The sequence below is a fragment of the Bos mutus genome, chromosome 4 (genome assembly GCF_027580195.1).
Source record: "Bos mutus isolate GX-2022 chromosome 4, NWIPB_WYAK_1.1, whole genome shotgun sequence".
Taxonomy (NCBI): Eukaryota; Metazoa; Chordata; class Mammalia; order Artiodactyla; family Bovidae; genus Bos; species Bos mutus.
The window spans coordinates 67,964,595-67,979,872 of NC_091620.1; the positions used below are offsets into that span (position 1 = coordinate 67,964,595).

Below are 15,278 nucleotides of genomic sequence, written 5' to 3' on the forward strand. Positions count from 1 at the left end.
TAATACTAGCTTTCAAGCTCCAGTTATTCATCTGTGATGAGAAGAGGGATAAAGAGTATGGGGGAATGTGATTCTCAGTTACATGCTAATATTAATGTGTCTCAAGACAACCAGCTCTCAGGGACCATTAGGCATTTGGGATCTTTTTGATCATCTACAGGAAATTAATGTGAGTGTGAATTTCTGCTGCTTTCATGAGTAGATCATTGTATTTATAAACCTAAAGATTTACTTGAAGACACCTCCTGAGCCACACAATGAATAGAAAGCTATAGAAATTACTGTATAAAAATCAGAGCTTTGTTGAATTTAAGAAGCATTTAGAAAGTATTTAATGGGTATTTAATGATTTTCTGTCTTATACTTCAGTTCAGTCACTCAGCTGTGTCTGACTCTTGTGACCCCATGCGCTGCAGCACGCCAGGCTTCCCTGTCCATCACAAGCTCCCGGAGCATGCTCAAACTCATGTCCAATAAGTCGGTGATGCCATCCAACCATCTCATCCTCTGTTGTCCCCTTCTCCTCCTGCCTTCAATCTTTCCCAGCATCAGGGTCTTTTCCAGTGAGTCAGTTCTTCGGATCAGGTGGCCAAAGTATTGGAGCTTCAGTTTCAGCATCAGTCCTTCCAATGAATATTCAGGGTTGATTTCCTCTAGGATTGACTGATTGGATCTCCTTGCAGTCCAAGGGACTCTCGAGAGTCTTCTCCACCACAGTTCAAAAGCATCAATTCTTTGGCGCTCAGCTTTCTTTATGGTCCAACTCTTTCACTTTCACTTCACTTTCGCTTTGTCGGTAAAGTAATGTCTCTACTTTTTAGTATGCTGTCTAGGTTGATCATAGCTTTTCTTCCAAGGAAGAAACGTCTTTTAAAATTTTCATGGCTGCAGTTACCATCTGCAGTGATTTTGGAACCCAAGAAAATAAAGTCTGTCACTGTTTCCACTGTTCCCCATCTATTTGCCATGAAGTGATGGGACTGGATGCCATGATCTTCGTTTTCTGAATGTTGAGTTTTAAGCTACCTTTTTCACTCTCCTCTTTCACTTTCATCAAGAGGCTCTTTAGTTCCTCTTCACTTTCTGCCATAAGGGTGGTGTCATCTGCATATCTGAGAATATTGATGTATCTCCCTGCAATCTAGATTTCAGCTTGTTCTTCATCCAGTCTGGCATTTTCCATGATGTACTCTGCATATAAATTCAGTAAGCAAGGTAACAGTATACAGCCTTGATGTACTCCTTTCCCAATTTGGAACCAGTCCATTGTTCCATGTCTGGTCCTAACAGTTAGGGCCTGCCTCTGTGATTGAGTATACAAACCTATTGTAAACTGTAACTTCTCTGTCATGTCTATAGCTGTCCTTTTCTGCTAAGTTTTTTTTTTTTCCTTGACAATAATAAAAATCTCCTCTTATGATAACCAACTGTTGCTGGAACTCCCACAACCATCTTAGTTTTGTGGCTTGGCTAAATATTGGCCTCTACTATTATAAGAACCAGAGCTTCTACCTCCCAGGTTTCCTTCCTTTGTGATTCTAGAATTTGAAGGTTTATTGTATAACTGTCAAAGTCATTGTAGCTTTCATCACCACCAAAACCACTTCCATTATTAACAAATCCACTGTTGCCATCAAGTCCACCACCAACATGGCTGCTGGCAAAGCCAACAACACTGAAGTTTCCTCCATGACCAAAATTGCCATTCCCTTGAAAACAACCTCTTCAACCGCTGCTAAGATCTTCCGAACCATTTTGCACTGGATGAGGAACTGTCCATCTCTTGCTTGCCCAGGGCTGTCCTTATTTCACAGTTACAGCTGTTCAAAAGGTTGCATTTCTGAATGACAGCCTTATCCATGGAGTTGTGGTCACTGAAGGTTACAAACACAAAGGCTGTCTTTTTGTCATTTCCCTAGGCAATTCCTAGAATAAGCTGTATAAATTCTAACTTCAAAATAAGATGAGGAGAGGCTGGTAATCATAATTAATTGAGTAATTTATCTTTCCCTACACAAATCTTGATACTTAGCAAACAGGTCCCCAGTTGATTCCCTGTGCTAGTGGTCAGATTTGTCCTTTATTGACCCTATAGCCCTTTGAAGGTTCTGACTTTATGTGGGGAAGGATTGGATACTGCGTCCTAATTCTCATTCCTCACTTCAAGAAGGCCCCAAACCTTGTTTCCCGCACTGACATGACCAATCTTATAAAGAGGACGATCAGTGAACTTCCACTGAGGCACCAAAACTTGAGTTTTCAGCTTCCTCTTTACTTTTGGCCTTTGGAACTTTCTTGTATTTGAGGATGGGTGTGGGGAGAATTCACTCACACTTTTCAGAGGATGTTTATTTTACCTTACATTGAATTTCTAGACATTTTGTAGCAAAAGGCTTCTTTGGGGGCTATTTCATCTGCCATATTATTAATATCTGAAAGATAAATCTGATTTATTTCACCTACCTTTTCAATACTGTTTCTCTAACACTGAGGAAAATACCATTTGATAGATGGTAAATTGTGCCAGATATTTGTTGAATAAATAATTGTTGAATTAAGGAATAAAGCTCAATAGTATTCATGCATTTTAAAGGAAAAGTCCCTAAGATAGTTTCTTCATCCCCAGGCAGCATTGGTAAGGGTGAGAATTTAGGCCCCATTCTAGGACAGTGAGAGGAAATGACATTTAGGGGTGAGTTGTTACCCCCACGATTGTCTATATAATCTACCTAGGGATCTTATTCTGCGATAGTTGTATAAGGAAAAATGCTTACATGTTCAAGAAATATGAAAATTGCTTTTGGACATCATCTCACTCTATTTATTGCTCCAAAAGAATGAATCACATTCTAAGCAGGATTACTTTCCCTAGATTTTATTTACTTATTTATTTTAAGGACCACCTTCTCCATGATCTCACATTTCTTAGCAGTTTTCTCACAAATTAAAATTCATATCTAGGGACAAGTTCTTTTCATCATGAATAAACATGAATGTAAATCTATTCCATACACTTTTAAAGTAATAAAAATTCTCCACCCTCTCCTCTCCCCTAATCCATTGTTTAAGATTCCATTTAGACAAAGATTCTCTCTTACTCCCCTACACTCCTCAGATATTCATGTAAAGACTTATTCTTGGTTCCCTTACATTCTGAAGAGAATTTTTTTTGCTAATTTAGCCACCATCGGAAGTAATCCCAACCACAAGGCTGGACTGAGTAAGTTGTAGATTAGAAACGAATTGGATGTCAGTTCCAATAATGTGTACTGCCCCAGCTCTGCTGGACTGTTTCTAGATCAGAAGGTAGAGAAGAGATCATCTGTTGTTTCTAGAACATTATCTAATGCTCTGCTGCTGCTGCGTTGCTTCAGTCGTGTCCGACTCTGTGCGACCCCATTGACGGCAGCCCATCAGGCTTCCCGTCCCTTGGCTTCTCCAGGCAAGAACACTGGAGTGGGTTACCATTTCCTTCTCCAATGCAGGAAAGTGAAAAGTGAAAGTGAAGTCGCTCAGTCGTGTCCGACTCTAGCGACCCCACGGACTGCAGCCTACTAGGCTCCTCCGTCCATGGGATTTTCTAGGCAAAAGTACTGGAGTGGGGTGCCATTGAGGGTTATACAGATCTTCCCAGTTTGCTTTATGGAGAGAAAGACCACCCATAGTTCTTGTTAAACAAGGTAAAAATGTCACTATTGCCTCTAGATGCTAATATCATATTTATAAGCACTTTATACCTTTAAAATATTTTAAAATACAGTCTTACATTTGAATACAATTCTGAAAGTTTTTTCTTGAGTACTGTTGCTAAGAAAATTTTAACCATCTCCCTATTTTAGGGTAATAAGGCAAGACTATTATGAAAAATATTTTAAAAATTGTTGACATGTTAATTCAACCTGAGTAATCAGCATTAGATAGGAATTTGATGAAAACTCTTGAATAAATCATAATCCATGTCATGTTTGAATTGATACAGAATATTTTTGAACCCTCTTCAGTTGTGGAGTCAATATCCCCCTGAGAGAGTAAATAGACTTCTTATGGCCAGAAATCTTATATTTTCTAGAAGACTTTCAAGACCATTGTATTTTATTTTTTTGTTAAAAAAATTTTTTTATTATTATTATGTATATGTATTTTAAATATAAATACTTGTTAGATGTGTAACTAATAGTCACTTTCTAGAAGAGCTTTTTTACATGTGACTCTACAGATGATTTGCATCTGGCTTGCACATAAATGAAATCAGAAATCCTCTGGCAGTCCACATGTCCACTGAAAAATATGTCATGGAACCAACTAAGTAGTTTTCAGTAACCCACTGGACAGAATACTTCTTGAGGTTCTTTTTAATTTTATTTTTAATTGGAGGATAATTGCTATACAATATTATGTTGGTTTCTGCCATACAACAACGGTTTACAGGGAAGGAATGGAGGTGCAGACATAGCGAACAGACTTGTGGACACAGCAGGGGAAGGAGAGGGTGGGACAAATTGGGAAAGTAGCACTGACATATATATACTAGCTCCTTGAGTTTTAATCAAGGAGCTGGCATACTAGCGAGACCACTGGAGTGAGACTTGCAAATGAATTTTGAGTCCAGGTTCTCTCTCTTATAAGCCTTTTTATGATCTTGAGCAAATTACTAAATCTCTTTGAAACTTACCTAAAAAAAAAGAGGATAATCATATCTATATCTAAGGGTGTTTCAAAGGACTAAATCCAGCCACACATTTGAAAGTGCTTGTAAAGTAAGAAGTGAAATCTACGTGTCCCGTGTAGCCCCCCGGAAGCCTCTGGGCAAGGGCATGTCTGTCTTAGTCACTGCTGTGTTTCCAGTATTTGGCATAGAGGTTGACTCACTGGAGATGCTCAGCACAGACTGATGGAATGAATAATAATTGTTCTTCCCTGACGATGATTCAGTGTCTTACTTACATCACAGTTCAAAACTGTGACATTTCTTTTGTTTTCCCATGAATAAAATGAGAAGTTGGGAATAAATTATGTGTATGGTTCCTTCCAACTCTGGCATTCTGTGATTCCGTGAATTTTAGGAGAATTTGTGCTGCTCTGCTGAAATCCTATATCCATATGACAGAGCAACATAATTTTCAGAAACTGTTTAATTCTATGTCTACAGTATTCAAACCAGAGGGATCATCTTGACCCAATCAGTCAGCTCAGAAAAACACTGATAAATGAAAATCACCAGTAAATGATGGGTTAATAGCCAGAAGACATATTCAGATTCATTTGTCTGTATAGACAGTCTACTGAGTAATTCTTACTCCAGTTACTAAACACCGTAGAGGAGGAAAATTTCTCATCTGTGAATCATAAGTCTAATAAAATCTCTAAGGGCTGGTGTAAATACTTTAAAAAACACAAGCGCTTGTTATTTCATGAGAGTTATTGAGAAGATAAGGCATTGTTTATAGTTACGGCAATATATAAGAAAATTAAATCTCTACTCCTTTCTTCTTCTAGCTGTCCTCTTAGGCTGGGAATATTTGCCTTGATTAAGCACAATTCAACAGGGACGACTTAGAGTTCAAGGCCTTTCATGAAGTCTTCATTACTGTTGGAGAAAAATGGTCAAGGGGCAGATGCCAAAGTTTATGTGGGTGGGTAGACTTTTGGAGACTACAATTCAAATTTCTTTTTCTGTATTTCCTGATATTGGCTTGGCTGGTGTGCAACCTCCACCTGTAACATGAAGCCCCTAAACATTTACAGATGGGTTTGCCAAACTCCCCAGCCTCTGCCCAAGTAACCGGTACGAGCAAGCCAGCCAGTGGATACTGGATGCATCTTCATCACTGAAGCATTTGAATTGACTTTACAGGCAGTAATGTGATTCCTCTCATGCATGGAACTTAGGAAAGCCTATGATGCTATTAAGATAGGATTGTGTGGACTGCCTGGGGAAATCCAGAGCCTGTGATTGAATTACAGGGGCTTTCACAGGGTTAGTCAGTACTCGGAAATTACAAAATCAAGTTGAGTCCAAAAATAGTCTAAATGGTAGATTGATCGTGTTGATCAGATTTTACCCATGCTGTATTATCTAAAACTGGATCATAGCATGGAGGAACAGATGAAGAGTTCTTTTGTTCACCCAAGTGGTTCTCATCTGCTCTCTACTTCTTTGTGTAGCCTATATGTAAATCCAGTTTGACCCATGAAAAATTATCAAGTAAAAGAAAACAGGCTTTCCATATTCTTCCTTTAGCCAGTTGTCATCCTACCCAAGTTCTCCAGTCAGCTGGGATCATGCTTCATATTGTCTATAACCAGTGTCTTTCTTCTTCCACTCTGCCCCACCTCACGTCCAGCACATGTTGGCCCTTTCCCACCTTCGTTGGCAAATGTTGGACAGCTTTCTGAATGCATTCACTTCACTAAAATATCACCCCGCAAGGCTAGGGTACTTGTAATAAGGACAACTGTGTGTTTTATAATAGGCTCTTGTGTTTGTGTTCGTACAACGAACAACCTGCAGCTGATGCCCACCCTGGTCTTCCACTGAAAGTTTTCACTATCTCTTGGCTTGAAACTCAGACTTCCTTCATCTTGCCAGGCCCCCATTGGACATTACCCCTCTCTGTCCTGAGAAGCTCGAAATTACTCAGCTATGTTAGGATGAGCTAGAACATTCTCACTCCTCCACCTTCCGGGTCACATTTTGGGGCTTTTTATTCCTGTGTTGTGAAACTGAGGAATCCCTAAGAAAAATTCTGCTTCCAGCTTCTAAAACCACATTATTGTTTCCCCTTGCTGACCTTTTATCCTGCCTTTGATTCCTGTCAGCAGAAACCCAGGAGCCCCGTGCTTTCCCACCCTCCCAGGACACAACAGCATAGGTCTAAGTGACCCGCAAGTCCCAGCCTGGTCATCCTGTCTCTGTGTTGGGAAGTTCTGTGACTATACCCTGTCCCAAATCTCCCTTCCCAGCTGGTCTGTTGTATTAATGCTGAGCATTAATCCCATTAAGATAAGACTCCCAAGGAGATGTTCTATCTGACAATGGCATGAATATGTGTGGCTTCATTTTAATAAGATGACTTAAAATGCTAGATCCTCCGTTCTCAACTGGAAATTGTTTCACTGTCACCTCCCTCTCCCCCCGCGACCCCCCCGAGGGCATCCGACAATGTTTAGAGACCCTGCCGGTTGTCGCAGGTGGGAGCAGGGGAGTTGCTCCTGGTATCCAGAGATTAGAAACCGGGGTTGCTTCTAAAGATCCTACAATGTACAGGACAGTCCTCTTGTACAAAGGCTTAGATAAAAGGGGAATTTCGTTGACAGTGTCTGGGCAAAAAATATTTGGGGGAAATGCCCTTTGAAAAACACACACAGACACATGTTTTGTGTTGCCACCTCTTCTTTAGATCATTCAAGTGTGAGAGTTTCTAGAAGGAATGATGGAACTCTAGAGGGACCAGGCGAAGCCCAACTAGGGGGCTGATCACCTTGGAGTGCTTGAAGTACTCTCAGTACCTTGCTTAGGTCACCCCAAAACATAGTTCATCAGGGAAGAGAAAATGCGGGGAGGGGCAGATTTCCCTTGCTGTGGGAGAGTTTATTTCCATTTTCTGAGCTTTTGCTGCTTATATGTTAAGTGGCACACACAGTCTGGATGCACAGATTTCAGTGAAGTCGTTAGAGATCTTATATGTTTTTAATTAAGCTGAGGGGAAAAAAACATGTTAGCCAAGAGCAAGCACTGATACAGACAACAATAACAGAGAGAACTTGATGGGGCGGGGTCTAGCTGCTGTGCTACCAAAGCATGCTGGTACTGAGAGGTGGTGAGCACTTAGATGACAACCCCAGGAGAACACAGGTGAACATCTGGAATAATTTCTTAATCTAGAATATATCTTACCTGTGAACTCACAAGCTAGTTATCATAGTAAGGTACGCCTTCCCTGAAAATCTTTACAGATTGAAAGACACCTGTTAATCAAGGTGTTAAGTGTGATCCCAAGAAAAGACAAGGGAATAATTTCCATAACTTCTTTTCACCAGAGGGTTTGGCAAGACTATCACGAGTTTAGAATAACAATGTCAACACCGAAAATTCTCTTTAATATGTTTTGATTTCACAGAAAATGTAGACTTGTAAATAACAATAGTTCTTTGTAACAGTCTGCCTGACACTTTTATTAGCTTTTGGAAGTGGGAGGTTTGGCTAAACAAGAATCTATGTGAATACCAGGGGAAAAAAAAAAACTAGATCTTGAACAATGATGATTTAGAAAAATAATGATCATGTTGGGCTTTGCAAGCCACCTGTCATCCCCAGAAAAATGTAAAGAACATTCTCATGGATGAGTGAAAGTTTTCTCTGCCTAGGTAAGGAGGAGGTTAGAATCAGCACGCCTTAGTTGTCAGCTTACACCAGCAGACCGCTTTGCAGAAGGTCAGTGCAGACCTGACAAGAGCAGTTTACGGGCTTTGGAACTGGGAGGTCTATTTGTTGACAGTGCAACTCTTGCTCTTAAGATAAGGAAACTCAGGTTGAAGTACAGTAAATAGACAAAAGAACGGTTCTGGTCCATTGGATACCTCTCTGAGCCTTTATTTTGAGAGTGGGCAAGAGGGGAGATGAATGTTCTTTAGCTGAGCAAGACATCAGCCCTGGGCCAGCCTTTAATAAATGAGAAGTAATAACAATATCCTGGCCTGAAAATACCATCAAACCCAAGCACATGTACAGTCACGTTGGCTGTCCCAGAGAGAGAGAGGCCTGCTGTAGGTCTTGTAGAGTCAATGTAAGATTCTTTAATAAGTTAATAAGGCCGAGAAATGCCGATGTGACGTTAGATTTTTCTGACTTTAAAGCTACCTTCTTTGAAAAAGAAATATGATACCTGATGTTTTCAAGCTTTGTAATGACTCCTATAAAAAGGCAAGTGGTTGTGACAATTGAAAACATCTCTTGAAATTAACATTGGCAGCTGGGAGCAGAGCTGGACACCAGGTATGGACAGCTGAGCAATGGCCTGAGGCTCAGGGCCTCCAGATGCCTAGAAGTCAGTGCTGGGAGGGGACGGGCGCAGCAGCAGCAGGAGGCTGGGGGCTACCCACCAGAGCTGAAAAAGCCACACTCCACCGTTGCCAGACTCAGCTGGTCTCTTGGCAATAGTTACCTGGCTCTTTCCTTGTCACTTCTCCTCCCATGATCAGGCCACGTGCAGATTAAATTGCCATTTTTGGTGGATCTTCTGGGATGCTGTGTCCAATCTAGTGACACCCATTGTAAGGCAGAGTAGATGGGCAGTGTTCTACACCTCGGGGTGCTTGTACCTCTCCTCCCATCCTGAAGCAACTGTGGTCAGGGTCCCCATCCCCAAGGGGCACAGAGCCAGAGCCAAGTGTGATCATGGCTCCAGGGGTGCTCGTGCTTGAGTTTAAGCCATTTAAGGAGATAAATTTGTCTCTCCTTTTCTTTTCTTTTTAATATTTATTTATTTAGCCACTCTGGGTTGTAGGTTGTGGCACGTGGGATCTTTGTTTTGGCACGTGGGATCTTTGTTTCGGCACATGGGATCTTTGTTTCGGCACGCGGGATCTTTAGCTGTGGCCTGTGAACTCTTCAGTTATGACATGTAGGATCCAGGTCCCTGACCAGAGTTCAAACCTGGGGCCCCTGCACTGGGAGCACAGAGTCTTAGCCCCTGGGCCACAGGGAAGTCCCTAACTGGCCTCTTAAGGCAAGGTGTTAATGCTCTCAGAGTGACCGTCCAGGACGCTGTAACTAGAATGCACCTTGACAAAGGGTGTTCACAGAATACAAAGATCAGTTGGCACCACAAGCAAATGAAAAGACATGATCTTGGGCTTAGAAAACTTCCATTTCTAATACGATTTTTTTATTGAGGGGAAATTCATAAGGGGATTTGACCTGAATGGAGTCTCTCATTGTTTTATTTTGGGTAATCCATGCCATATATTCCCTTAAAGCCTGGATAATCAAGAGTTTAGTATCTTTTAGAGTCATGAAACATTGATACTTTACCAAGTGTTAGAAAAAATGAGTTTGAAATTAACTTCACCTTTTAAAAAATTTGGAGAATTTCCCCCAAAGAATGGAGATTTTCTCTTTCATAAGTAAAAGCCGGTAAAAATATTTCACTCTCTTATTTTGCCCTCCACAGTGGCTTAATCTACTGCTGCTTGAGAAGGTTGCCATAGTCTCTCTTACAAATTAGGACAATTTATGTAGCAAGAGGCAATTTATGAGCAAGGGAACATGGACATGCCTTGTCCCCTTGTTCCTTATCATGAAGGATACATTTCAACATAAAAAGAAAGTCAGATCTAAACATGCCATGGATAAACAAACAATGAACATCCCCTCAAGATGTTAAAATTGCTTAGAATCTACCAGGTTAATTCGGAGACAAACTAGTTTCATTTAAGAGATAAAGTGCCTAACTTTCTTGAAGACTTTGAGTGTGTTTCTGTTTGTAGGAGCATCAGGGTAATGACTGGTATTTCTGTAGATCCCTTTACATCTTTTGATCTCAGTTTTTCCAGGTACAAGCTGAGGGGAACTAAAATGTCCTCCCAAATCCTTTCTATGTCTAACTATATCCATAGATTTATGACTTCACAATTTATCCAGCAGGAAAAGAGGTGCTGATGGTTCAAGCATCAGTGTAACCAAGACTGAGTCCCACTGCTTGGCCTCCCACGAGACCCCCAGGCCCACATTGGACCCAGAGCAGCCACCATAACACTTCACTCCTTCCCTCTAAATCCACAGAATAAAAAGAAGGAATAGCCACTTTGGAAAAATTAGATGGTAAAGCATCTGCCTACAATGCGGGAGACCCAGGTTCAGTCCCTGGGTTGGGAAGATCCTCTGCAGAAGGAAATGGCAACCCACTCCAGTACTCTTGCCTGGAAAATCCCATGGACAGAGGAGCGTGGTAGGCTACAGTCCATGGGGGCACAAAGAGTCAGACATGACTGAGTGACTTCACTCTTTTTTAGGATTTGGCAGTGAGGGCAAAGAGATGAATCCTGTCATTTTTGAGAAGGGTGATTGCAACCATGAAATTAAAAGAAGCTTACTCATTGGAAGGAAAGTTATGACCACTAGACAGCATATTAAAAAGCAGAGACATTACTTTGTCAACAAAGGTCCATCTAGTCAAGGCTATGGTTTTTCCAGTAGTCATGTATGGATGTGAAAATTGGACTATAAAGACAGCTGAGTGCCAAAGAATTGATGCTTTTGAACTGTGGTGTTGGAGAAGACTCTTGAGAGTCCCTTGGACTGCAAGGAGATCCAACCAGTCCATCCTAAAGGAGATCAGTCCTGGGTGTTCATTGGAAGGACTGATGTTAGAGCTGAAACTCCAATACTTTGGCCACCTGATGCGAAGAGCTGACTCATTTGAAAAGACCCTGATGCTGGGAAAGATTGAGGGCAGGAGAAGGGGACGACAGAGGATGAGATGGTTGGATGGCATCACCAACTCAATGGACATGAGTTTGAGTGAACTCCGGGAGTTGGTGATGGACAGGGAGGCCTGGTATGCTGCAGTTCATGGGGTCGCAAAGAGTCAGACACGACTGAGGGACTGAACTGAAACTGAAGGGGCAAATATCATTATGACAAAACACTCCATAAGGTTGCTATCTATAAGCCTTGGTCTAAATGTCCTGTCTAAAGCAAGGACAGAGAACGTGAAAGCCAAAATATCCAAGGATGAGCAGCATCAGTGATTTGACACAAGATGCCTGAAGGGAACCATCCTGTTAGTTAGCGTCGCTGTGTGAAGAGATCACATTTAGATCTAGACGCTAACTGGACAGGGCAGAAGGAGTACCTTCATGTATTTCACCTTTCTTTCATCTGATACATTAAGTAGGGCAGGCAGCCTCTCCATTTCCCCTGGATGTCAATTTTTGGTTTAGGGCAGAAGCCCGCCACAATTTGCTTATTGATGTTTCCATAATTACAGCTCGGTCCCTTAACTATAGTCTCCAAGTTATAATTTGTTTGCAATATAATACACTAGAGTTACCAACTTCATAAGCAAAGTTACGTGTCATTTGCTTTAGGTTAGGGTATCTTGTCGTCATATAAACATCAAATAACACAGTTAAACATGACAGGTCTTTAACGGTGTGCTTGAAGGGAGATGAGTACTGGCTGATGCTCCCTTGTGTATGTGGACAACTTTTAGGCATCTGCTTATGGTAGAGGTTGTCTGGGCATGACTGCTTTGGAAACCTCTCTGTCAGCAATTTGGTTCCCTGGTCTTGTCATTTCAAAAGTGTTCATTTTCAAAGCCATTTCAGTTACAAAATTCCATGGGCCACAGGCATCACACCAAGTAGGAATTTTATTCCCCACTTTCCCCCTTATCATGTTGTACAGACACATTTTCTAACCTTCCACTCTCTACGCTACTTCCCTCCATCTTCACCCAGTACTTACAGAATACTGCCAGATCATAAGTCTCCTTTTTAATTCTCTTCAAATCTCATTCCCTAAAAGGTTCTTTATATTGAGTGGACAGTAATGCAAAGCAGTCACTTTCTGAGGCTTTTGCTATTGCACAGATTCCAAACTGTACCAATGGACAACAGACCCACCTTGTCACATCAGATTTTAATATGGCAACAAATGCCTTGAAATACATGCATTTGAAACCTGAAGTTTATTGAAAGCCATTTTTCTCCAGCCAATTACCGATTGATTACCCCAGAGGTAGCAGGCTGTGAAAATCACTTTATCAGGCAAAAGCCTTGCTTGGTCTTTTCAAGAATTAAAGTTAAATCAGTGGGGACTGATTCTGCTTTCTTTACTTTACCCTCCAGAGAGAAGTATAGAATTTCTTAACTGTGAACATTTGTTGAAAAACACAGAGGAAGCTCATTTGAGACACTTTTTCTCTCTAGTCATCTGCTCTAGAAAGAGGAAATGTTGAGGGGGGTGGAAACAGTGACCTGGCCCCTCCGCTCCTCTAACAACCTGTTGTGACCAGGAAGAGACATGTCCCAGGATGCCAGAAGTCAGAGAAAATAGGGAAGACTTAGTGTGCAGCGTGTGGCCCCTGTCCTGGCCCCCCAGGGAGGGGGAAGGGGCTTCTGTGCCTCAGGAAGTATCTCCCAGAGAGAACCCAAAGGCCCAGCATCCTTGCAGATCCAATGGAGTCCTTGCGGGAGGGAAGCTGGATGATAGCCTCCACTGGGGTCATGTCGGAGCAGCCCACTCGGGGCTCTTCGGGGCCTTGCACGTGTGCACGTCCAGGGCCTCCACGCAGTCCTGGCAGCGCACGGCACAGCACCAGTGGAACTTACACTCACACTTGGTCTTCCGGGTAATGTGGGAGGTGTCGTAGCCTCTGCCACAGCACATGACTTCGCAGCTGTCCATGCCCCGGGAAGTCAGGTTGCACACACGGCCCGCTGTACCCAGGGAGCCTGGAAGACAGGTCAGGGCATGTTACTGAATTAGCATGGGTGGAATACAGCATTCTTCTGAAGGAAGGGTTCCGAGATCATCCTCCAGGACTGGGCCCCGATGCCACCTCACCACAGCCCAGGGCTGGACCACACAGCGCGTGTCAGCCTCGGAGGCAATGGCAGCAAGGGCCACATCCAGGAAGGATGGACATGAAGCCCTGGGGCTGTCCTGGGCATCTTGACTCCAGCACTGCCACTGTAAGTTGGATGGACTTTTCTGCTTACCCTTACCCAGCCTTGGACTGATGGGTCACTGGATGGCCAAGGCCAGATCAGAATGAAAGAAGGACCTGTCCTGATCCTCCCTCTCCTGACCTTAAACTGCACTAAGGAAGCAGTGGCCAAAGTTAGCTCTCTTGGAATCTGTCAGGGTATGGACCTCTTGCAAGGGAGGAGATTCTGCCTCCCTGGACCTGATTACACTGGCTTCTAGGAAAGGTTAGAGAGCTCTGCTTGCTGAAGGGGATGTGTGGGCACCATTTGTGTAAGGCCTTGAGGAGGGAGCCATGCTCAGCCTGGTTTATCTTTTGTGTGTTGGTCTAGTGGGCCATTGAGATGTGTGTGAGATACCTGGTTGAAGACAGGATTCTAGGTCTTTGATAAACAAAACTGGTATAAAAAGCCTGTTAGAAATGACTAGTGGACATTGTCTTCGTTATTTAGGATGATGCTTGCTACATGGCAATTCATATTTATGTATTTGTTTCTCCAAGAATCTCAAAGATAGGAAGCCTCTTAATTGTTCTTTTCGTGGGGAAGCACTCAGAACTCTTTTACAGGAGTGCTATCAGACAGCAGAACCAAGGGTAGTGGACATTTGTAGAGCCTGCTCAGCTCATAGTGATCCTTTGTGCTCAGAGCAGGGCGCCTGGCAGCAATGTAAGCAACGTGAGTCTTCTCTGTCAGCAGCAGGTGACTGGGCCAGGGGTGGGCACTGACTTGAACTGGGCCACTCGGGTAGATTTCCCTGAGGATTTGTTCTTCCGATGGAGACAGTACAAACTCCAAGTGTAAACTCGGTAGCTGTTGGCAGCTGTGTACCATGATGTGGTCTGTGGGTGAGAAGACATCACACAGACAAGACGAGACAGATGTCCAGAGACAGTGAGGACAAGACATGGAATGAGAACGCTGCCCAGATGCTGGACTGTTTTCTGGACATTTCTCTCGGAGGTCTGGCTGCATTCCAGCTTTTGGATTCCTAGACACCCTGTATCCTTGTAATAAATTTCCCCTTTTAGCGTAAACCACTCAAGTTTCTATTACTTGTGATTGACAATCCTATATAATCTACAAACCTAGAGAAGCTAAACTCTTACTGAAAAACTAAACAAAACAAAAACTTTTATCAGGATGAAAAAGACAGTGACTTCATTTTCCATTGCTCCGTTATTTAACTAGGAATTTCTCCCTCTTTATAACTCCTCCGGTGCCTCGTGACTCTGTTTATCACATTCCACCCTGTGTTCCAATTATCTATATAAATGTCATGTTGCCCTGCCTGTCAAGAATGACCAGAGAAGCAGCCAGGTTCAAGCAGGGCATGAGGTCAAGAAGAAGAGTAGGAGGGGCAGGACTTGCTCTGCGTGATCAGGCCACTGACCGCAGGAAGAAAGGCAGGGGAATTTCATAAGGACAGGAAGGATGGCAAAGGGCTGGGGTCAGGGTGGCGGGTGGGTCAGCCAGGGATGGCTCGGAGCCTACATCATGCTGAAGAAGCAAAGGGTTAGAAGAGACAGCAGCCAGATTCGGGGCGACCATCAGGACAGTACTCAGAA

General features: G+C 42.7%; 1 protein-coding gene across 1 annotated transcript in view; it reads right to left on the minus strand.

Annotated features, from left to right (window-relative positions):
- Positions 1–12,656: 12,656 nt before the first annotated feature.
- WNT2 (Wnt family member 2) overlaps positions 12,657–15,278 on the minus strand; it is a 44,042-nt gene continuing 41,420 nt past the window's right edge. The window contains exon 5 of the mRNA XM_005899142.3: positions 12,657–13,458. Within this exon, the coding sequence (XP_005899204.1) occupies positions 13,229–13,458 (230 nt within the window). The 3' untranslated portion in view covers positions 12,657–13,228. The remainder of the gene's footprint in view (positions 13,459–15,278) is intronic.